General features: G+C 47.3%; 1 protein-coding gene across 1 annotated transcript; it reads right to left on the bottom strand.

The window, feature by feature from the left end:
* Positions 1-3,755: 3,755 nt before the first annotated feature.
* Positions 3,756-19,798, bottom strand: LOC117351264 (coiled-coil domain-containing protein 3-like). Its single transcript, XM_033926335.1, has 3 exons — positions 19,076-19,798; positions 10,944-11,118; positions 3,756-4,546 (listed from the first exon to the last, which is right to left on the bottom strand). The coding sequence occupies exons 1-3, from the start codon at positions 19,429-19,431 to the stop codon at positions 4,283-4,285; spliced, it is 795 nt and encodes a 264-aa protein (XP_033782226.1). The 5' UTR covers positions 19,432-19,798; the 3' UTR covers positions 3,756-4,282.
* Between the last annotated feature and the right edge of the window lie 2,145 nt (positions 19,799-21,943).

Raw genomic sequence — 21,943 nt, 5'->3', positions numbered from 1 at the left:
TGTGTATTGTTCTAAACCATTTTTAGAATCGTACATCATTACCCTGAATATATGATAGGGCCATCAAACAAACACATTTTAAATAAACTTGTGAAACTCAAACCAAGCAGAGAGCATTTCAGCTATGCCATGAATCTTTGCGCTTCCCAGAAATGATGGTGAAAGTAAAGAAGTAGCCCCGCACGGCGCAGTATGTAGAATGACATCCCCGGCCTGGTTGGATTGGTAGGGCTGATACCATTATCGCTCTCGATGTCTATCATCTCATGTATTTGGATGTTTTGACATTTCTGATGGAGAGTTTGTATTGTGTCTGGTTTGTGACCTTTTTTCCCCCCCCCCCACTTTCAATATAAATATGTTAAAAACAAAACAGCGCTCTCAAACTCCAACCCTTTGCAGGACCACATTTTGGATTTGTAGGTAAATACTTTGCGTGAAGTAAAACTCGTTAAAGTAACTATATAAGTTGTCATATAGTTTATAAATCTGCCTTTAATTGCTTCTGATCATTTCAGCTATACACGCAGCTCAAAGCAGGTGCAACGTGCAGAAAGTGGAAAAAGTATCAACTGCGAGAGACGACATTTCAGACCAACTCTTTTTCAGGCCCTAGGTATTATAAAGAATGATTCTTTTGGGGAAAACTTGTGCTTTAAGGGTTCCGCAACCGCCTTCAGCTCCCGCCTCACAATCGCGTACAGACGCGGGAAAGAGCTGGCGCCGCTTTTCCCCTAAACAATCATTCTTTATAATACCGAGAGCCTCAAAATAGTACCCGGCAGCCCATCGGTTTGAGACCGCTGTTGTAGAACCGCAACATCGGCCTTTCTGGCCGATCTTTCTAGGCCAGTGGTCTCAAACTTGTGGCCTGCCGGGTACTATTTTCAGGCCCTCGCTATGTTTATCATAATCACAAAAGTAAAATAAAACCGTTTCTTGATCATATGCAAACATTTATAAACTATAAAGAGTTTTACCTCATGTAAAACTGTCATTTCTTTAAGACATTAACTATTTTTTTTTCTGAGGCCCTCCAACCACCTACAAATACAAAATGTTTGACTTTGAGACCGCTGTTCTAGGCCGTCGACGGCAGGATTATACTTACCGTGGACCCGAAACTCAAAGGGTTTAACCGGACAGCAGAGTCTTCTGCTCTGTTAAAACCTGATGAGCTCGTGGCTGCTGATTCAGGGCTCTGAACTGCCTGCTTATTTCTTAATCAGGAAAGTTAGGGGTGGCTCAGGGCCAGAGTTTGCATGGAGACAGTACTTAGCCAGTTAGCAAGATAAAAATAAATAAAACATTGGATGGCAAAAAGACTGACCGATTTTTATCTGTCGACTTAACCCGGCGCCGGTCTAAATATTCGGCTGAAGCCTGCTTAACTTCCAGGCGATCGCAGATCTCTGGATATTCCGTGCCAAAGCTGGACATATCTAGGATTAATTCAGCCCCGTGACTACGAGAAACTTATAAAGCGTTTATACCAATGGGCGGAGCACCGACTTTAGTACAGGAAGAGGCGGTCGGAGCATACGGCGAGTGATTTCCTTCAGTCGCTGGCGCTCCGGCTGCCCTCTCCCGTCTCCCCCTGCCTCAAAACCTTATGCGCGGGGGTTCCCGCAACGGAACCCCCCGCAAATACCGGGAGGGTACTGTATTATTACCTTATCCCGGACCGAGTGGAAAAACCAACTTGGAAAGAATTCAACACGTTTTATCTTTATTGACAAAGCCCACAACCTCTCACCTCCGAGCCTTCCCGCAAGGCATGGTAAAACCCGGATTACGCTAAGAGGCGTCTGGGTTTTTGTGGGGGTTTTTTTTGACAGATAGACCTGTGAGCATTGCGCTGCATTAACCGCCCCCCCACTCCCCCTTTTACAAAAGCGCAATAGCGGTTTTTTGCGCAGGCCGCCGCGCTGAACGCTCATCGGGAGCAGCGCGCCGGCCTGCGCTAAAAACCGCTATTGCGCTTTTGTAAAAGGGGGTTGTGGGGGGGGGGGGGGTGTGGAGCGATGGTTTAAATAAACAGATAATTGTGTTGTATGTACGATCAAGTTCTCAGCCACAGCTTCTGCCTTCCTCTCTGGCACTGCTTTCACTGGTATGTGTCCCTCGGGAAGATGACATCGCTCTTCTTCCGGTTCACTTTTTCATGTTCTCTCACCCCACTTGCCGTATAGGCACCGATTATGTGTGCAAATGATTAGAATACGATATAGGTTTATCTTTATGTTTATTTGAAGTTTTATAGACTGAACCGCAAAGCGGTTTACAATTTACTAGTTAGAAAGGAAATACATCTTAAATAGGAAAGTCTAAAAGAAAACAAAACACAAATCTATTTCAATCTATCACAAGACTACAGGGGGCAGGAGACTTAGTCCATCCGGACCAAACGCCTGCATACATAAACGTGTTCGCGTATGCACTTATGCCAGAATTCCGCCCAGGCTCTATTTTATAAATACGTGTAGTTAACAGATAGGCATTCACTAGGACAGAATCCGGGTGGAGTCTGTGTGTGTGTATTCGCATTTATACCGCTAGCAAAATGAGAAAATGAATCCAAGTAACCACGCTCTCAAAAACTCACAGCGCAGCAAACGTACAAACCGGGAGCAACGTACAGAGCCCCCCCCCCCCCCCCCCCTAGAAAATAAGTTTACGCATTCCTGGGGGCTTTCCCTTGAAAAAAATCACCTCGAGGGAGGAAAAAGCCTCAGAGCCGCACGACAAAAGTCGTGGAAAAAACAACCTCGGTTGATATTTTAAAGTAGCAGAAAAGCCTTGTGCGAAACACCACAAAAGTGATATTTATACGATAGAGAAATACTTCTCTGAGGTTAGAAGTTGGAAGCGCACCGCGCATCGAAATACTATGTTTTCTCAGGATGAGTCATCTCCGCATCCTGAAGGCAAGCTAACGATCGGCGAAAGGCTGGCCATCGTCGATGTGCGGTGTGCTTCCAACTTCTAACCTCAGAGAAGTATTTCTCTACCGTATAAATATCACTTTTGTGGTGTTTCGCACAAGGCTTTTCTGCTACTTTAAAATATCAACCGAGGAGGTTTTTTTCCACGACTTTTGTTGTGCGGCTCTGAGGCTTTTTCCTCCCTCGAGGTGATTTTTTTCAAGGGAAAGCCCCCAGGAATGCGTAAACTTATTTTCTAGGGGGGGGGGGGCTCTGTACATTGCTCCCGGTTTGTACGTTTGCTGCGCCGTGAGTTTTTGAGAGCGTGGTTACTTTTATTCACATTTATGCACATAACTTATACAATATCATATGTTATGTGCATATCTATACTCTAGAACTAGTGTACAATTCTGGAGGCCAGCACTTTCAAAAAGATATCAAACGGATGGAGTCGGTTCAGAGGAAGGCTACTAAAATGGTGCGTGGTCTTCGTCATAAGACGTACAGGGGACAGACTAAAAAATCTCAGTCTGTATATTTGGGAGGAAAAGCGGGAGAGGGGGAGATGGAATAGAGACATTTAAATACCTACGTGGCGTAAATGCGCACGAGTCAAGTCTCTTTCATTTGATAGGAAAGCTCCGGAATGAGAGGGCGTAGGATGAAGTTAAGAGGCGAGAGCCTCAGGGGTAATCTAAGGAAATACTTTTTTTTTTTTTACTGAAAGGGTGGAACAGTCTCCCGGTAGAGGTGGTGGAGACAAGAGACTGTGTCTGATTTCAAGAAAACATAGGATAGGCACGGTGGGATCTCTTAGAGAGAGGAAGAGATAATGGTTACTGCGGATAGGCAGACTGGATGGGCCATTTGGCCTTTATCTGCCATCACTAGTCTTTAAGCCCGTTACACTAACTAAGTGCCTACTTTCCTTTATAAGTTATATGTTTATTTGACAAGTAGCCTAGCGGTTAGTAGAGCGGGCTGAGATTCCGGGTGAGCCCGCTAGGGACAGAAAACACTTGCATCTAAAGAGTGTTTCTCCCGCTCGTGTACTAACCGGGCTCCGCTCTAATTAGCTTCTGACCTCAAAAGAGATTGGGTGGTTTGGCTACAGCATAGTGAGCAAACTTAGCAGGGTCATGATTCTCAAAAGGAGAGTTTGTAAACCTATAAATTGCTGTAAAGTTCAATGAGTTGGTCCGCAGGTCTCGACGTCGGTCTTCTCTTTTTCTCTTTGAGGGCCGTACGATATTAAGTCTATGGTTTACGTCCACCGCATTCCAAAGAAACGGTTCTATAGAAGCCTCTTCTGGGCTCTGCATCTGTTTTCTCACCACAGTTTGTTGCCTTTGGCCTCAGGTGGGCTTTCCCGGGATCTTTTCGTGACTGTCTCGTTTCGGGTCCTTTCTCGACAACATCCTTTGCTTGACCAAAAGTCGCTTAGTCGACACGACTTCCCCTTTACGCTCCGTCTTTGCCTGACGCGCCGAGCGCTTGAGCTTCTTCACTTTCTCTCGGAGGTGGCCGTTGGCTTTCTCTAAGATTCGGACCTTCTGAGATAGTGTCTTGACACGTTCTTCCTCGTCGTATAAAGCCCTTTGCACCGTGGCACACAGCAGCTGTAAAGAAAAAAACAAAAACAAGCCTAAGACAATTTCATCTAAAACCAGAGAAAAATGACCCCACCGGTCTGCCCGGTTTCATCCCGGGTGCAATTATGGAGATTATCACAAAGAACTAGATGCGCTCCCATCTGTCGTTTCCCCCCTCACTTCATCCTAGCGTTTTTGAATCCTGTTACTCTTTTTATCTCTTCGACAGCCATTGAGAGGCCATTCGATGTAGCAGCTAATTTTTTCTGTGAAAAAAAGATCCCTTTCACAGTTTCTGACCCACGAGCCTTCTATTTTGAAATATTCAGGTTGTTCTGGTTGGCTCCACCCTGTGGGCTGTAAGAGAGTGTCGAAATGCTTCGCAGCGGCCACCTCGATTCCATTATAAAATACTAACATAACCTGTTCTCGACGTGTCTAACATAAGAACATAAGAATAGCCTTCCTGGGTCATACCGATGGTCCGTCAAGCCCAGTAGCCCATCCTCACGATAGCCAAACCAGGTCACTAGTACCTGGCCAAAACCCAAAGAGTAGCAACATTCCAGAATCCCAAAGAGTAACAACAGATTCTAGAACCCCAAAGTAGAGAGCCGCACGGGAACGGGGACGACGGGAAACCCACGGCACCCGCGGAGATCCCGCAGGTTCCCCCCTTCAGGTTGTGGAGATCCCGTGGGGTTCGATACAACTCGAGCCGCGAGGCTCGTCTTCTTTTTTCCAACCTGCCCTGCCACCCATACATAGCCGACCGGAAGTCTTCCCCGATGTCAGTGCTGACGTCGGAAGGAGGGCTTAAGCAAAGCCCTCCCTCCCTCCCTCCGACGTCAGTGCTAACATCGGGAAGACTTTCGGTCGGCTATGTGTGCTGGGGCAGTGCAGACAGGAAATAGAAGACGAGCCTCACGGCTCGAGCTCCATTTGGCTGAGAAAGTTGCTGGTAATTTGCTCGCAGATGAGGGCTGGGAGGCAAACACAGAACACAAAAGAGGGGGGGGGAAAGAGGATGGAAGAAGGGAGGGGGAGTGCGTTTTGGACACAAGGCATGACCTTGGGCAAGAGATGCTGAGGTGGGGGAGGGAATGCGTTTTTGGACACAGAAGGCATGGGAGAGAGGAAGGGAGGGAAAGAGATGGTTGTGTACACGGGAACGGAAGAAAGGAGAATTTTTGGTCATAGGGAGGGAGTGAGGTACAGATGAGAGGGAGAAATATGGTGGTGCAACGGGGAACAGTGGGACGGATTGAAATGGATGCAAGAGGGAGATAGTGGTAAAGGGAACGGATGGAGAGATGTGGCATGGTGCTGGAGAGGAGTGATAGAAGTAAAAATGTTGGGCACGGGGCTAGTGGGCAGGCACAAAAGATGCTGGACCGTGGTAGGAGGAACCAATGGACAGCAACAGAAGAATTTACAGAAGATGGGAAAGCGGAAAAAAGAAACTGGGACCAACTTTATGGAAAAATAAGTCTCCAGACAACAAAAGTAAAAAAAAACAAAAAACTGAATTTATTGACTAAAATGTTAGCTTTGGGAAATGTGTATATAGCAGATGTCTTTGTATTGAATGCATTTCTGATTTAATTTCTACAGTGTTGAAGTACTTACTGACCCTTGCTGGGACTGGTGGAGATCCCCCAAGCACCGCCAGCAGAGGACCTCCTCTAGAGATGGCCAGAACTCCCCTCCACCGAGCGCAGCAGTCACTGACAACATCCTTGAGCCGCTGAGGTGCCAGCATCTGTGACTCAGGGATGCTACTGCTACCTGCCAAGCTTGGCAAAAGGGACCCCCGGCCAACTGCAAAGGAAGTCCTCATCAGCTGAGTATTTATATTTTATATTTACATTAGAGAGCCTCTGGTAGAAACCCATTTACAAAGTCTATATTCTTCCCAATTAATATTTCCAAATTAATAAAGTGTCTTGGCTTATTTGTAAATGGGTCTCTACCAGACCCTTTAATTCAGTAGCAGAATTAAATGAAATAACTATTTCTGAAGTTTATAGAGACAGGCGGGGACGGAGGGGATTTCTGTCCCCGCACAACTCTCTACCCCAAAGAGTAGCAACATTCCATGCTACCGATCCAGAGCAAGCAGTGGCTTCCCCCGTGTCTTTCTCTGTTAAAGGAAATTGTCCAAACCTTTCTTAACTGCAGCCACGTAACTGAGAGTATTCTTTCAGTTACATGCGTGCCCTGCCCATCAACCGCCACACTCAGCCCCTCGCATTTATAAACTATACCGCTCACCATTAAAGAACAGCGCTTAAATGGACTCTTTCATGAGTAAGTGTACACTTATGCAAGAATAGGAGCCGGGAGAGGAGGCAGAGGAGTAGGAAGCCAGGGGCAGGCGGCGAGAGTAAGCTCCACCCACCCCCACCACGTCAGACAATCATCATCCAAACTCCCCCCTTAAAAGGGGACGAGCCAGGCACAGAAGGTAAGGGGGAGGCAGGCACAGAAGGAAAACACACACACACACACACACACGGAAGAAGCAGGTACAGAAGAGAACACACACACACACACACACTAGCAAAAGGCACTGGTACATTAATAAAGAGTACTCCAAATAGGCGGACAGCAATGGAAGCAGAGGGAATCCAGAGGATGAGCTTCCCAATGTACCGCACGGACTGCCATATGTACGATTACCTCCCCTCTGGGAGGCAGTCGTATGTATGCAGTCGGCGGTGTCAGGAAATGAAAAGCTTGAAGAAGGAGGTTAGTCGACTGAAGTACAGGATTCAAGACCTGGAGGGACTTTACATCGCAGAAGACCCGCTCAGGACAGCTGAAGATCCAGAGAGAGAGAGAGAGAGGGGCACATCAAGGAACAAGTCAGGGAGCTCGAGGAGTTCATCGAAGAGGCCTACAGGAGGCTGGAAGAACAAGAACATTGTAGGAAGGACGAAGCTACGCCCGCAAGGAATAGAGAGCAAGAGCGGTCGGACTCCGAGGAAGAAGAAGCCCACAGAAGAACTCCGCAGTAAGGGGAGGCAAGGTCTTGCCGGTGCTTAGAAGAGGAAGCGGTAAAGCACACCGAGGACACAGACCTGCGACTGAAGCGAAAGTTGAAGAAGGGAAAGTCTGCGATCCTAGCGGGAGACTCAATCCTAAGGAATGTAGAAAGCCACGTAGCAGGTGGGAGAGAGGATCGACTAGTGACCTGTCTCCCGGGAGCGAGAACAAAGGACATCGTGGACAAAATTGGAGAGATCCTGGAAGGAGCAGAGACAGAAGAGACTGCGGTAGTGATCCACATCGGGACAAATGATGTTAGTGGAAGAGACTACAGAAGAAGTGCATTGATAGAATAATTCAAGATTCTGGGAAGGAAGTTGAGGATGAGGACCCGGAAGATAGCGTTCTCAGAGATCCTACCCGTACCGAGGCAGACGGAACTACAATCAATAAATGCTTGGACGAGGAGGTGGTGTGAAGAAGAGGGGTTCCGCTTCGTGAGGAACTGGGGGTAGGAACAAGCTCTTCAGGAGAGATGGACTGCACCTGAGCGTGGCGGGAACTAGGCTTCTAGAAAACAACGTCAGGAGAGGAATAGAACAGGCTTTAAACTAAGAAGAAGGGGAAAGCCGACAGTCGACGATTCGGAAGAAGGTATCCCGCGAAGATACTAAGGGGGGAAAATGCTGGGTTCAAGATATAATGGGCAAAACACAGGAGTTGACTAACCCAGAAGAGCAGGATAAAAGGATTGCAGCGCAAGGGGAGAAAATAAAGTTCGAAACACAGCGAAAAGAAATTAAGACAAAAAAATACCAATATACTAATGCCAGTAGCCTAAAGAACAAAATAGGGGGGGGGGAGGGGGGGAGTTAGAAGTCATGGCCAAAACTGAGAACATAGACATCATTGGGGGTCTCCGAAACATGGTGGAATGAAGAAAACAAATGGGATACAGCACTACCGGGGTACAAACTCTTATCGCCAGGACAGGTCAGGTCAGAAAGGAGGAAGAATAGCCCTATACATAAAAGAAAGCATACACTCGACCAGATGAGCACAGATAGATGATAAAGGAATTGAGGGGTACAGATAAGAGTAAAGGTAGGTCATAGGGATAGTCAGGAACCACTGCTCAGGCAATAGGCCTGATGGGCCGCCACCGCGGGAGCGGACCGCTGGCCGAGATGGAGCTCTGGTCTGCCTCAGCAGAGGCAACTTCTTATGTTCTTATGTAGAGCAAGCCTGGTCTTTATTCAAGGACACGGTGATCGAGGCGCAAAATCTGCATATCCCAAGATTCAGAAAAGGGTGCAAAAAGAATCAAACGAAAGACCCGGCGTGGATAACCAAAGAAGTGAAGAAAGCGATAGGGGATAAGTTCAAAATTCATTCAGGAAATTGGAAAAAAGGACAAAACTGAGGAGAATTGGAAAGAGCACAGGAAGTATCAAAAAGAATGTCACCGAGTGGTTAGAAAAGCCAAAAGAGAATATGAAGAAAGGCTAGCCGAGGAAGCACAAAATTTCAAACCGTTCTTCAGATATGTTAAAGGGAAGCGGCCGGCTAGGGAGGAGGTGGGACCGCTGCATGACAGAGACAGAGAAGGGAGTGGCGAAGGAGGAGAAAGAAGTGGCGGAAAGACTCAACTTGTTCTTTTCGTCTGTATTTACCAAAGAGGAAACATCCGACATACCGGAACCTGAGCAAATCTTCAAAGGAGACTAAACAGATAAACTAACATCCACGGAAATAAGCCTTGAAGACGTACGCAGGCAGCTAGAAAAATTAAAAACTGACAAATCGCCGGGCCGGGACGGAATCCGCCCGAGGGTTCTGAACGAACTTAAGGAGGAAATAGCGGAACTACTACGGCAAGTTTGCAATCGATCCCTGAAAACAGGAGTGATCCCGGAGGACTGGAAGATAGCCAATGTTATGTCCATTTTTAAAAAGGGATCGAGAGGTGACCCGCCCGAGGAACTACAGACCGGTGAGTCTGACTTCGGTTCCGAGGAAAATGGAAGAAGCGCCGATAAAAGACAGCATCGACGAGCCTTTTGAAAGAAATAAACTTCTAATCACAAGCCAACGTGGCTTCTGCGAGAGCAGATCGTGCCTAACAAATTTACTGCACTTCCAAGGAATTAACAAACGGATGGACAAAGGGGACCCCGTAGACGTCGTATATTTAGATTTCCAGAAAGCCTTTGACGAGGTACCCCGTGAACGCCTACTTCGGAAACTGAAGAACCGTGGGGGTGGAAGGAGACGTACACAGATGGATCAGGAACTGGTTGGCGGGTAGGAGCGAAAGGCCACTACTCGGACTGGAGGAGGGTCACGAGTGGTGTTACGGAGGGGTTGGTGCTCGGACCGCCGCTATTCGATATATTTATAAATGATATAGAAACAGGGATGAAGTGCGAAATAATAAAATTTGCAGATGACACCAAACTATTTAGTGGTGCTCGGACTACATAGGACTGCGAAGAATTACAAAGGGACCTGAACGAGCTAGGGGAGTGGGCGACGAGATGGCAGATGAAGTTCAATGTAGAGAAATGTAAAGTTTTGCAAGTAGGAAACAAAAACCCGAGCTACAGCTATATACGATGGGAGGGATACTGTGGCGTGACAGTACCCAAGAAAGGGACTTGGGGGTAATAGTGGACAAGACAATGAAGCCGTCGGGGCAGTGCGTGGCGGCCGCCAGGAGAGTGACGAGAATGCTAGGTATAATCGAGAAGGGTATCGCAACCGGAACGAAAGAAGTTATCCTGCCGTTGTATCGGGCGATGGTGCGTCCGCATCTGGAGTACTGCGTCCGATATTGGTCGCCGTACCTTAAGAAGGATACGGCGATACTCGAGAGGGTTCAGAGGAGAGCGACACGTTTGATAAAGGGTACGGAAAACCTTTCATACGCTGAGAGACTGGAAAAACTGGGGCTCTTTTCCCTGGAGACATGATCGAGACCTATAAGATCACGAAGGGCATAGAGAAAGTGGAGAGGGACAGATTCTTCAAACGCTCGAAAACTACAAGAACGAGAGGGCATTCGGAAAAGTTGAAAGGGGACAGATTCAAAACCAACGCTAGGAAGTTTTTCTTTACCCGACGGGTGGTGGACACCTGGAATGCGCTTCCAGAGGGCGTGATAGGTCAAAGTACGGTATTAGGGTTCGAGAAGGGATTGGACAATTTTCTGCAGGAAAAGGGGATAGAGGACTACTACACAGATCCTGGACCAGTTGGGCCACTGTGATGGACCTCTGGTCTGACCCAGTAGAGGCACTTCTTATGTTCTTAAGTACTATTATTTTGTGCATTTACATGGGCAAAAAGCATCTAAATGCGAGTGGCCTTAGAATTGCCTTATAAATGACCCACGCCCGGCAATCGATATCATAACCGTCGAGTTCATTCGTACCCGATAATCTTCTTGGATGTCCCAGTCTGGAGTGTAAAGTTGTGGATTGGTACCAGAAGTACAGTTTGAGAACTGAAAGAGACTCGCAAACATCCGGTGGTTTTCAGATGTCTCTGGGAAGATGGCGTCTTGAAAGTTCACCCCGTGGGGAAGCAGGTTGTAATTTTCATCCATCCTGCAGATTAAGAAAAAGAAAAAAAATAAGCTATTAGACATGCATAAACAAACACTAAAATGACAGAGGTTGACCTTATCGACTAACCAATTTATTGAGACATGAGTTTCCTAGGACTAGAATTCACTTGATCAGATGCATCTCATATTATTGTTACTGGTTAGCCTGTAAGATCTAACCAACCTCTCTTATTTTTTTCCTTCCCTTCTGAAAGTTTTCAGTCAAACACTAAGTAACTAGAAAACCTTAATTTCATGCCATAAATATTTGTATTCAGCATGAAACACTGAACCCTCGAAGGCAGCCTCGTGATCTCCGGCCTTATAAAAGCATGTGCTAACCAGGGCAGGATTAATGTGTAGGCAAACCGGGCACACACCTAGGGCCCAAAGTCAAAAAGGAGACCTGCAGAACTGCCAATTCTCCTGCCCCCTTCCCCCATCCCCAAGAACGGTAGACTTCTGGAAGATGTTGAGACAGTTGTGGCCGGAGGAAAGTTGCCAAGAAGGTGCTTTTAATTAATTGAGGCATGTAGTTGGCAAAGCCTTTAAATAAACAATAGAATTGCTAGTCATCTGCCCTAGATGTTCAGACTGTCAATCATCCCCTCTATAAGGCTCCAGTCTTTTCCTCGAGCGTAGAGCCCTCGGTGGAGATTGCCCCGATGTTGTCGGTTGGGCTGAGAACTTTTCAGCGGCCCCCCTCGTACAAGTGATTCGCGTGTACTTTCCATTTTTCCGTGCCCAAACCAACTGAACGCACGTGCCTAATGTGGCCATACAAAGGAGGGACTGGTATTTCAAGGGGTTGCGCTGCGGCATGTGCCGAACAACTGTGCTTCTGTGTCTAGAATCAAGTGGAGAAGGCTTCCTCCAAGGCAAGGCGAATGATGGGTTGTATGTATCCGTAGGGGTTTTGTCAGCAGGAGACCTGAAGTGATAATGCCACTGTACAGATCCATGGTGAGACCTCATTTGGAGTATTGTGTTCAATTCTGCAGACCACACTACCGGAAAGATGTGCGGCGAATTAAGTCCGTTCAGCGAATGGCCACCGGGATGGTCTCGGGGGCTCAGGGATCTCACGTATGAAGAAAGGCTAAATAAATTGCAGCTGTACTCACCAGAGGAATGAAGAGAGAGGGGGGGACGTGATTGAGACGTTCAAATATGTCACGGGCCGTATCTTCTGTCCTATAGGTCCTTCGACCACCAGAGGGCATCCGCTGAAAATCAGGGGAGGGAAATTTCGTGGTGATTCCAGGAAATACTTCTTCACAGAGAGGGCGGTCGATCACTGGAACAGTCTACCTCTGCAGGTGATTGAGGCCAGCAGCGTGTCAGATTTTAAGAGAAAATGGGACATTCACGTGGGATCTCTAAGGGAGTAAAGTCAAGGGGGTGGGTCATTAGAGTGGGCAGACTTGATGGGCTATAGCCCTTTTCTGCCGTCATATTCTATGTTTCTATGTTAGATTCCTGAGCATCTCTTTGCCGTTTTCACGCTCCGCCTCCTTTCTGTGATCCTCGGGCACCGTCGGCAGGTTTGTGCCAGCTCGGTCGGAGCCGATTGCATTAGACACATTTCAGCGGTTGACTTGTTCAGATGCTTTGGCCTTTGATCCTACGTTTTGATTGGAAAAACTGGAACGCTCTCCGGCTCTATCAGAAGTAGTTTCTGTGCTTGTCTTTCCCCTCTGATACGCCCCCCCCCCTGGTTCTCCTGCATTGTTTATCACTTGCTTGCCTTAATTTTTCCCTTTTCAAACAGAGAAATGAAAAATAAAAACAGCCCAGAAAATGTACTCCCCCTTTTATTAAGGTTTAGTCTGACGGCAACAGCTTCCCTGCTCATAGAATTCCTATGAGCGTAGGAGCTGTTACCGCCGCGGCTGGCACTACGAACCGCGCTAGGCTTTTGTAAAAGGTGGGGGTTAGTTGACAAACTTGAACTGAAAAACAAGTTAGGTCCTAAAATTAGTCCTAATTATACATGACTCATTCCGTCACTGCTGGCAAACAGATTTTCCAGATGTGAGCGCTGACTCCAGAGCACAGGACCTGTGGTAACAGCAGCCCGCAGATCATCAGAAGGGTTGAGAAGCTGGACAGCACGTCAGCTACGAAACTTAGTCAAAGATTAGAAATTATTTTCAGGATTGTAAATTGTAAAAAAACAAAATAAAATTTTTTTTTTTAACAAAAAAAATCTATATCTAATCTAATCTAATAAAACGGTAAGCCGCGCATGCGCACTTCCTATGCGTGCGCCGGTTTTCCGTGAGCTGTAGCGGCTTACGGTCTGGCCTCACGCGAGGGAGACAGAAAGAAAGACACAGGGGTAGGGAGAGGGACAGAAAGACAGACAGAGAAAGGGGGCCAGAGAGAGAGTCAGCGGGAGACGGAAAGGGGGCTGCTTTGGGGGGAGGGGTGTGCTTCGGGCAAACAGCTTTGCTTTGGGGGGGGGAAGACAGAAGGGGCCATGGAGAGACAGGGAGAGGGAAAGGGGGCTGCTTTGGGGGGAGGGGTGTGCTGGGGGGAGACAGAAGGGGCCATGGAGAGATAGGGAGAGGGAAAGAGGGCTGCTTTGGGGGGAGGTGTGCTGGGGACAGACAGCTTTGCTCTGGGGGGAAGACAGAAGAGGGCCATGGAGAGACATTTGGGGGGGAGGTGGGTGCTGGGGGCAGACAGCTTTGCTCGGGGGGGGGGGGGGGAGGGGGGGAGGGGGAGACAGAAGGATACAGACAGCAGCCAAGGAGAGAGAGATAAAGAAACACACACAGACAGACACATCTATTCTAGCAGCCGTTAATGTAACGGGCTTAAAGACTAAGTCTAGATATAAAAGCGACATGATTTGTGTCAAAGAACCAGCTACACCAGGGCCAGGCAATTCCGGTCCTCGAGAGCCACAGCCAAGTCAGGATTTCGAGATATCCACAATTTGCAATGCAAATCCATCTCATACATACATTTCATTGTGGATATCCTGAAAACCTGACCTGCCTTGTGGCTCTCCAGGACCCGAATTGCCTACCCCTCAGCTACACTATCAGCAAAAAGTCACCCTAAGAATCACCCGAAACGCTGAAATCCTAGAATAGACATCCAGGGCTTTACATACAGATTTTATTGTTGTCTTACTAGAGTTGAAAAGAGGGCAAAAACAACAAAATTGGGCCAGGTAATAAATGTCTTGGACAATGGCCATTTTGACGCATAGGTTTAAAACTGTTTACGCCTAAATTTCAAAATGCTCAAGTATATATTTTTCCGCTTTGTTCAGATCGGTAGTTCGGTCCGCAGGAGTACTACAATAGTTCTCGATTTTCTTAAAAAAAGACTGCATTTCAGCGGCACAAACCAGGGATCGGAGCTCCATCTCCCGTTAGTTCTCTTATTAGCTTCACTGGCGTCTCTTCTCTCCATTTCTCTCTCTCTCTCCTACCTTTCCAGTGGTTACTGTTTGGGTTGCTGCCGGGTGCTTGTGACCTGGACCGGCCACTGCGATCAGACAGGCGCTATTCTCTAACCAGGGGATACGTGGGGGGGGGGAGGGTTTGTTCTGTAAGACAAGATGCGATTCTGCACAGGATGCCGGTGCGCCATTCTCAGCCGCTTCTTAGGCGGCCGCCCAAACCAGCATCCTATGCTATATAGACGCACGCTGAAAAATGGCCATCGGAAGTGAGCGACCCTTGGTGTGATTTCATAAAACGTACATGCCCTTTATAGAATTGTGTTTAGTTCCTCGGAGATACTGACAAACCACTGGAAGAGATCCCAAAACAACTACCCAGGCACAACACCCAAAGACCCACTCAGTGTGTGAACCAGTTGAGTGGAGTGGACTAACTGAGGGGGTGGAAATGAGCCCGGAGTTTGCTCAGCAGAATTTCCCAGACCACCTCTTCCTCTCAACACATTGACACGCAGCCATCACCATCACCGTTAGGAACATCTCACCGGGTAGGCCGGCAATGGTTATAAAACACATTGTAATATTTTCTTATAAAGCACATATTTTAACTGAACTCTGACATCCTCAGCCTTGCCATTCACAAAAACAGAAGGAAGAAAAATTCCCATTTCCTGCTGTCTCATGTCCCTAGCCTATACAATATTTTTCTTCTGCAGACCCTTCAAAAGTCTGGCCAAATCCTCGTTTCACTTCCATTATAAAGTACTGAGGATGCCATCTCTCACCATTCCCAGATCCTAAAGTCTAAGACAGTAGCGCAAACTAGTGCTGCCCGACTCAGGGGGGAAAAAAATTTTGATTGGTTTTTCGATTCGATTTTCCTGCCCAATTGGGTGTTTTTTTCAAACATCCTGGGGGTTTATTTTATAGCTTTTTTACCCCCTTTGGCTTCTCCTAACCACACTGGCGCTGTGATGTAAACAAAATAAAAAAAACCAAAAAGGACTTTTCCTCTCTTTGTTAAATCCTAGCTCACGTTTGCGGTCTAACACCAGTTCTGTCAGGATACACTTTCATCCCCCCCGAAGGACTGTTCCCCCCCCCCCCCGGGAAGGCCTGTGTGTTCCCCTCTGGCTTTCCGCACTTCCCTTTACCCGACTACAGCAGAAAGCAACCTGCAGAAAGGATCGCGAGTACTTTAGCGATCCTTGCAGGTTGCCATAGGCCTCTGGAGTTGTCGTCCCTCTGCCGCATTCCCGCCCCTTCTCTGACGTCAGAGGCAGGATTGCGGCAGAGGGACAACAACTCCGGAGGCCTGCAAGGATTGTTAAAGTACTCGCGATCTTTTCTGCAGGTTGCTTTCTGCTGCAGTCGGGTAAGCGAGGGTCGGGCCATGAGAAGACATGTTCCCAGGCCATGACTCCAAGGCCGAGAGTACCCCCCTCATGGCTTGCACCCGGGGCGGACCGTCCTCCCTGCCCCCCCCCCCCTCCCTCCCTTTGGTACGCCACTGAGTCTAAGCAGTAGGTTTGGATCATAAGTGTCCTTGTAAGGACTACCTCGCTTCCAATTTAGTCCTCCCCTACCTATTCTATTCTACCTACCTATTTTTGGTTCATCTTTTTCTCAAAATACGTTGTGCTCCGTCCCTGGCGGGGGTTTAAATCCCAGCTCAAGGCCCGCTTTTTTGAAACTGCTTTCGACTCTTAAACTCCCCCTCGCTGCTGTCAAATACCTAGACCCGCTATAACCTCCCCAACCCTGAAATGTCCTGTCTAAATTAAGACTGTAAGCTCTTGTGAGCAGGGACTGTCTATTGTATGTCAAAATGTACAGCGCTGCTTACGCCTTTCGGCGCTATAAAAAGAATAAATAGTAGTAGTAGTAATAATATTGTAGTTCTTACTCTTTTCCCTCCTGTTTTAATTTGTCCATGGTTTAATTTATTTGTTTTCTATTGTTAATTTTATAGTTTGATTAGGCGGTATAAGAAATTTGAAATAAACTTGAAACTTGTTTACCACACAGCTTCAATTGGGCCTGTCAAAAGCAGAACCATCTGTCTCTCGCTGCTTATCGTGTATTAACTTTAGAAATACCGATGGTATAATTTCTTGACCCGGATTCATAACAAGAGGCAGCAAACAAAATGAGCGCATTCTCCTTGCGTGCATTAAACAGGAGCTCAGAAAGCCAGCTGCGCGGGGCCTGGCCCCACATGCCTCAGGCAAGGAGATCAACTCGGATGTTTGTTCATTCCCCCCCCCTCCCCCCTGTCCCTCTTGGCTGGAGCTGCCTTCCACTGTCCTCCTCGCTTTTCTGTAGCCCTCACGTGAGGGTCTAATGAGAAACAGACACGAGGCTGAAACCGTCCCTTGAGACCACCTGTGCGGCCCACAGCCAGGTGGAAATGAGCGGATAGCGCAAGAGGCAGGTTCTGATGACCGGGCAGAATTTGCAATTTTGGGGTTTGAAAAAGAGGAGGGGGCAGGGAATCAGGAAACAAAAATGCAAAGCCTCCATTTTTTTCCACACCTGCAACCGCTGCAAAAGCCTTAAGAACATAAGCAATGCCTCCGCTGGGTCAGACCTGGGGTCCATCGTGCCCAGCAGCCCGCTCACGCGGCGGCCCAACAGGTCCAGGACCTGTGTAGTAATCCTCTATCTATACCCTTCTATCCCCTTTTCCAGCAGGAAATTGTCTTTCTTGCTTAATATGCGCTGTTTTGTTTTCAGCTACAAAAGTTGCTCAGCGTTTGTTTTTAAGGGCTTGATTTTCTTGCAGTATTACGCTTTCTCTATGTGAGAAGTTTGGTTTTTTTTTTTTTCAAAACGTGCTTATTTTAAGCCTCTTTTTAAAGACAATATAGTTGTCTAGGTGCCTTTGTAAAATAGGCACCCAGTAGCCCGTTCTCACGGTGGCCAATCCAAGTCTCTAGTACCTGGCCAAAACCCAAAGAGCAGCAACTTTCTATGCTACCAATCCAGGCCAAGCAGTGGCTTCCCCCCATATTTTTCTCAATAACAGACTATGGACTTTTCCTCCGGGAACTTGTCCAAACTTTTCTTAAAACCAGCTACGCTATCCGCTCTTACCACAACCTCTGGCAACGCGTTCCAGAGCTCAACTATTCTCTGAGTGAAAAAATATTTCCTCGTCTCTGGAATGTTACTGTGAGGGGGTGCTGAAAAGTTCTCAACCCGACCAAGAAGAGAATGACGGTTTTAATCAATGATCTGAAATAGAGGTCTGCACGGGAACGGGGATCGCAGGAATTCCATGGGAGTCCTGCAGGAATTCCCCCCCCCCCCCCCCAATAACCCACAGGACTCCCACGGGAATGGAAGGCTTTGGAAGCAGGGTTCATCCATATAATATAATGGACACGTCAGCCTTAGTAAAAGAGGGGGTTTATAAGTTAATTACCTGAATAGAAAACAAAAAAAGGGTTCCACCAAAGAGATTCCACAAGGAAAACAGCAGCGCAAACACAAAAGAAACTGTGGAATTAATGATCCTGTCAGAAGTCGTATTGCTGCTTTTTATGGGGACGGGCGGGGATGGAGGTAATTCCTTGCGGGGACGTGTGGGGACGGAGAGGATCCTGACGGGGACGTGTGGGGATGGAGAGGATCCTGGCGGGGACGGGTGGGGACGGAGAGGATCCTGGCGGGGACGGGTGGGGACGGAGAGGAGGATCCTGGAAGGGACGGGTGGGGATGGAGAGGATCCTGGCGGGGATGGGTGGGATTTCTGTCCCCGCGCAACTCTCTAATCTGAAACAATGTCAAAAACATAGAATTTCTTTTCTGCAAATTGGCACTTAACGAAATAGGATGACACTCTTTTCAGCTACAGTGGCAAAATAACGCTCAAAATTTTGGTCGGCTGGGCTGAGAACTTTTCAGCATCCCCTCATATAGAATTTCCTCCTTTATAAAATAGAAGTGTTAGCAGAAATCATTTACAACTACTTGAAAGCAGGTGAATGCTCGTAGGTGAATTCTGCCCAGACCCTGTTCCAGCCAAGCCCTACATGCCCTTTTGACGAGCCGTGTGCAGTTATCTTAGTCGGTATTTTATAAAAGAACCCTTTACATCTGTTTCTGTACACAAACATGTGAAAAAGACAAGGTGGAATTGAGTAAATGGTGTCCAGATTTAGGCATGGGATGATTCACGCAAAGCTAGCGTTCTAGAAAGGGTGTTGCGCGCAAAGCGTCATATATATAGAATGGTAGCTTAGCGAAGATGTCATGCCGTCATTTATGTCTGCCAAAACCTAGTGTAAATGCTGGCACCCAATTTATGGCCGTCGGGCGTGCTTTTGATACTTTTCTATACCGTTGCGGCTGACTTCTGGGAACAACCCCTGATCCCTGCCACGGAATGCCCCTTTGAAATTTAGGCGAGGGTTTTATAGAATAGTGCCTAGGGTAGATGTGAACGCAACCCCAAGTTTGCGCACAGATCTTCGACTGCGACCTATATAGAATCTCCCAAAATTTGACAACAAAACCCAGATTTCCTTTGTACCTTAAGAAGAAATAGTAGGAGTTGTTCTCCACAACGGTGTAGGAGTGACAGGGAAAGTAGCCCAGACCCGTGATATTAATTCTGGAACCAGCTGGGACCTCAAGCATGCTGCCCCATGCCTGGTCACACAGTAGCTCGATCTCGGCCGCATAGAAAAGGTCCGACTCGTATTGCCAGGGTAGATAATTATAGACACTGTAGGTGTCTTTGTGGAGCGCCAGCACCTTGGCAAAGAGAATGGTCTCCACGATCTCAGCTCTGCAGGCTTCGGTCTGGGGTCTCCAGTCATGGGGCAACTGACATCCCCAGAGCTGTCCGGCAAAGGAACCCAACAAGCCGAGGACAAACAGTCGCATCTTCCCGTGTCTTAGAAATGCAGCAAAAAGGAAGGGAAATATATACGCGGGATTATCTTTCAGAAAGAAACTTTCTGCTGAGGTTTGGTCCAGCGCTCTTCACATGCTTTGCTTTGAGAAAGTCTTAACAGAGTCTCTGATGAAAATACGGGTGATAGAAGAAGAAAGTTTCTGGTTACAAGAGTCCAGGAGATGCTGGACGAGAACCGGCACAGAATTGGCCACTCGCTCCTTCAAATATTTTCATCAAAGTATCTTCGAGGCTCGAACCGCAGTCAGCTTTCGCAGACTTCTCCGGCCGAGCTAGATGCTCTGGACACCACTGGCGACGCTTGAAGGGTAGCCCAACTTCAAAGACGTTGAAAAAAATGACAAACAGAAGAATATTTTTCTGATCTCGTGCGAGAGGAGTGCTGACCGCAAGGGCTCAGTATTCCTGCTCCGTTTCCCCATGCTCTCTCTGAGGTCAGGTGCTGGAGCGTTCTCCGTTGCGTCTCTGAAGAGGAGACATCGTGACTGACGACCGAGTCCCTTCAAAGGATGAGGTTCTGAGAGGGGGTTGTGGCTCTCAGCTGAGGCTGCTCCTTATTAAAAAAAAAAAAAGTTTCCAAACCACTGCAAATTCCTAACAAAACACCGAGGATCAGTTTTCAGAGTCTGGTCTGTTTACATAGGGAGCTCTTTCTCGCTCATTTTCCTTCCTTCGTTCTGCTTTCCAGCTGTACCAAACCATGGACAGTATTAATGCTTAGTCAGTAGTTTATCCTGGAGGAGCTTAGGAGACCAGAAACTGACGTTCTCTTTACTTACCTGAAGAATAGATGCAGCGAAAGATTACAAAAAGAAAGTCAAAACAATTGCCGCATTGGTAAAAAAAAATGGGACATTTTTTGAAAGAATGTCTCTCTTTTTTGTCAGAAACTGCATGTCTGATAGAGAGGGACATTGGGGTGATAGTGTCTGAGGATCTGAAGGTGACGAAACAGTGCGACAAGGCGGTGACTGTAGCCGGAAGGATGCCGGGCGTAACCAGCAGAAGAAAGGCGGTGTCGATGCCCCTGTACAGGTCATTGGTGAGGCCCCCACCTGAAGTACTGTGTCCGGTTTTGGAGGCTGTATCTGGCTAAGGATGTAAAAAGACTTGAAGCGGTCCAGAGAAAAGCGACAAAAACGGTATGGGACTTGTGCCAAAAGACGTACGTGAAGAGATTGGAAGACCTGAATAAGAGGAGAGGAGGGACAGGGGAGATATGATGCGGATGTTTAAACTGAAAGGTATTAATATAGAAATAAATCTTTTCAAAAGAAAGGAAAATGGTAAAGCTGGAGGGCATGAATTAAGGCAGCAGGGGGGCAGACTTAGGAAATCCTTTTCCACGGAGAGGATAGTAGTGGATGCCTGGAATGCCCTCCCGAGAAGGATTGCCAGATTTTCCAATCAGAAAATCCGGAACCCCCCCCCCCATCCCCCGACCCGCCCTAGCCCTATTTTGGGTCAGACTAATGGTCCATCTAGCCTAGTACCTTGCTTCCAACCGTGGCCAATCCTGGTCACAAGGTCTTGGCAGAATCTCAAAGGTGGCAAAATTCATTGAGTGAGACAAAATATTTTCTTCTGTTTGTTTTCAAAGTATTGCCATGTAACTTCACAAAGTGTCCCCTTGTTTTTGGTACTTTTCGAAAGAGTAAACGATCCATTCACCGTCACCTATTCTATTCCACGTAGAATTTTGTAGGTCTCTTTCATTTCCCCTCTCTGCCATTTCTTCTGCAACTTCAGCAATAGTTTTCAGTCAAGATGAAAAGAACTGATTGAAGCCCTTCTGCAAATATACAGTATAGTAGCTTATAAAAGGGCTGTGCAAATATGAACTTCCATCTTAAGAGGGAGCTTTTCCCTATCTGCTTTCCTCTTGGGAAGCTGCCGTGTAGGTTGCAAGCCTAAGAGTGTTTAGATTTTCAAACCTCTCCCCCTTATATATTTCAGACATCAGAGTCTCAGTCGGGTCCACAAATGACACCCTTAGATGGCGCTGTTGTGCCATAGCTGTCTAAGAACTGAACTGAGGTTACGATTGTCTACAACCGAGCTTGGAGGCCACTAGAACATCTGCCCTTCCATCTAATTTTCTTGAGGTTAGGGGGAGACAGGGATTTGGGGGGGGGGATATTTAATGGGGGAGAGGGGAAGCTAGATTAACCAAAACATCTTGCTATAGTGATACATAGTTGGTTGCGGAGGGAAGTTCTGTGACTTGGCAGTTTGCTGTATAGCAGCTTTGGACTGGAAATTCAGACCTAGTTATGCGTTCACTGGTGGGCGATGCCTTTTTTTGAACATTTTTAAAAGTTGTACAGATAATATTAGGCCATTTACCTCAGTTATAGAAGGGTGAAAGCAGAGCCAGAAACTATCTATTTAGCAGTCATATTTAGGACAAATATATTTTCAGTAGCACCAGTGGTGTACCTAGCCTATGTGACACCCGGGGCCCGTCATTTTTTGATACCT

This window comes from Geotrypetes seraphini, chromosome 17 (genome assembly GCF_902459505.1).
Source record: "Geotrypetes seraphini chromosome 17, aGeoSer1.1, whole genome shotgun sequence".
Classification (NCBI taxonomy): Eukaryota; Metazoa; Chordata; class Amphibia; order Gymnophiona; family Dermophiidae; genus Geotrypetes; species Geotrypetes seraphini.
The sequence above is the reverse complement of the archived record's forward strand: the minus strand, read 5'-3'. Positions and strand labels throughout refer to the sequence as shown.

Coding starts and splice junctions, on each gene's coding strand:
- LOC117351264 (XM_033926335.1), bottom strand. CDS start 19,431: ATGCGACTGTTTGTCCTCGGCTTGTTGGGTTCCTTTGCCGGACAGCTC. Junction 11,119..19,075: donor TCCTACTATTTCTTCTTAAG/GTACAAAGGAAA, acceptor CTTAATCTGCAG/GATGGATGAAAATTACAACC. Junction 4,547..10,943: donor ACATCCAAGAAGATTATCGG/GTACGAATGAAC, acceptor TTTTCTTTACAG/CTGCTGTGTGCCACGGTGCA.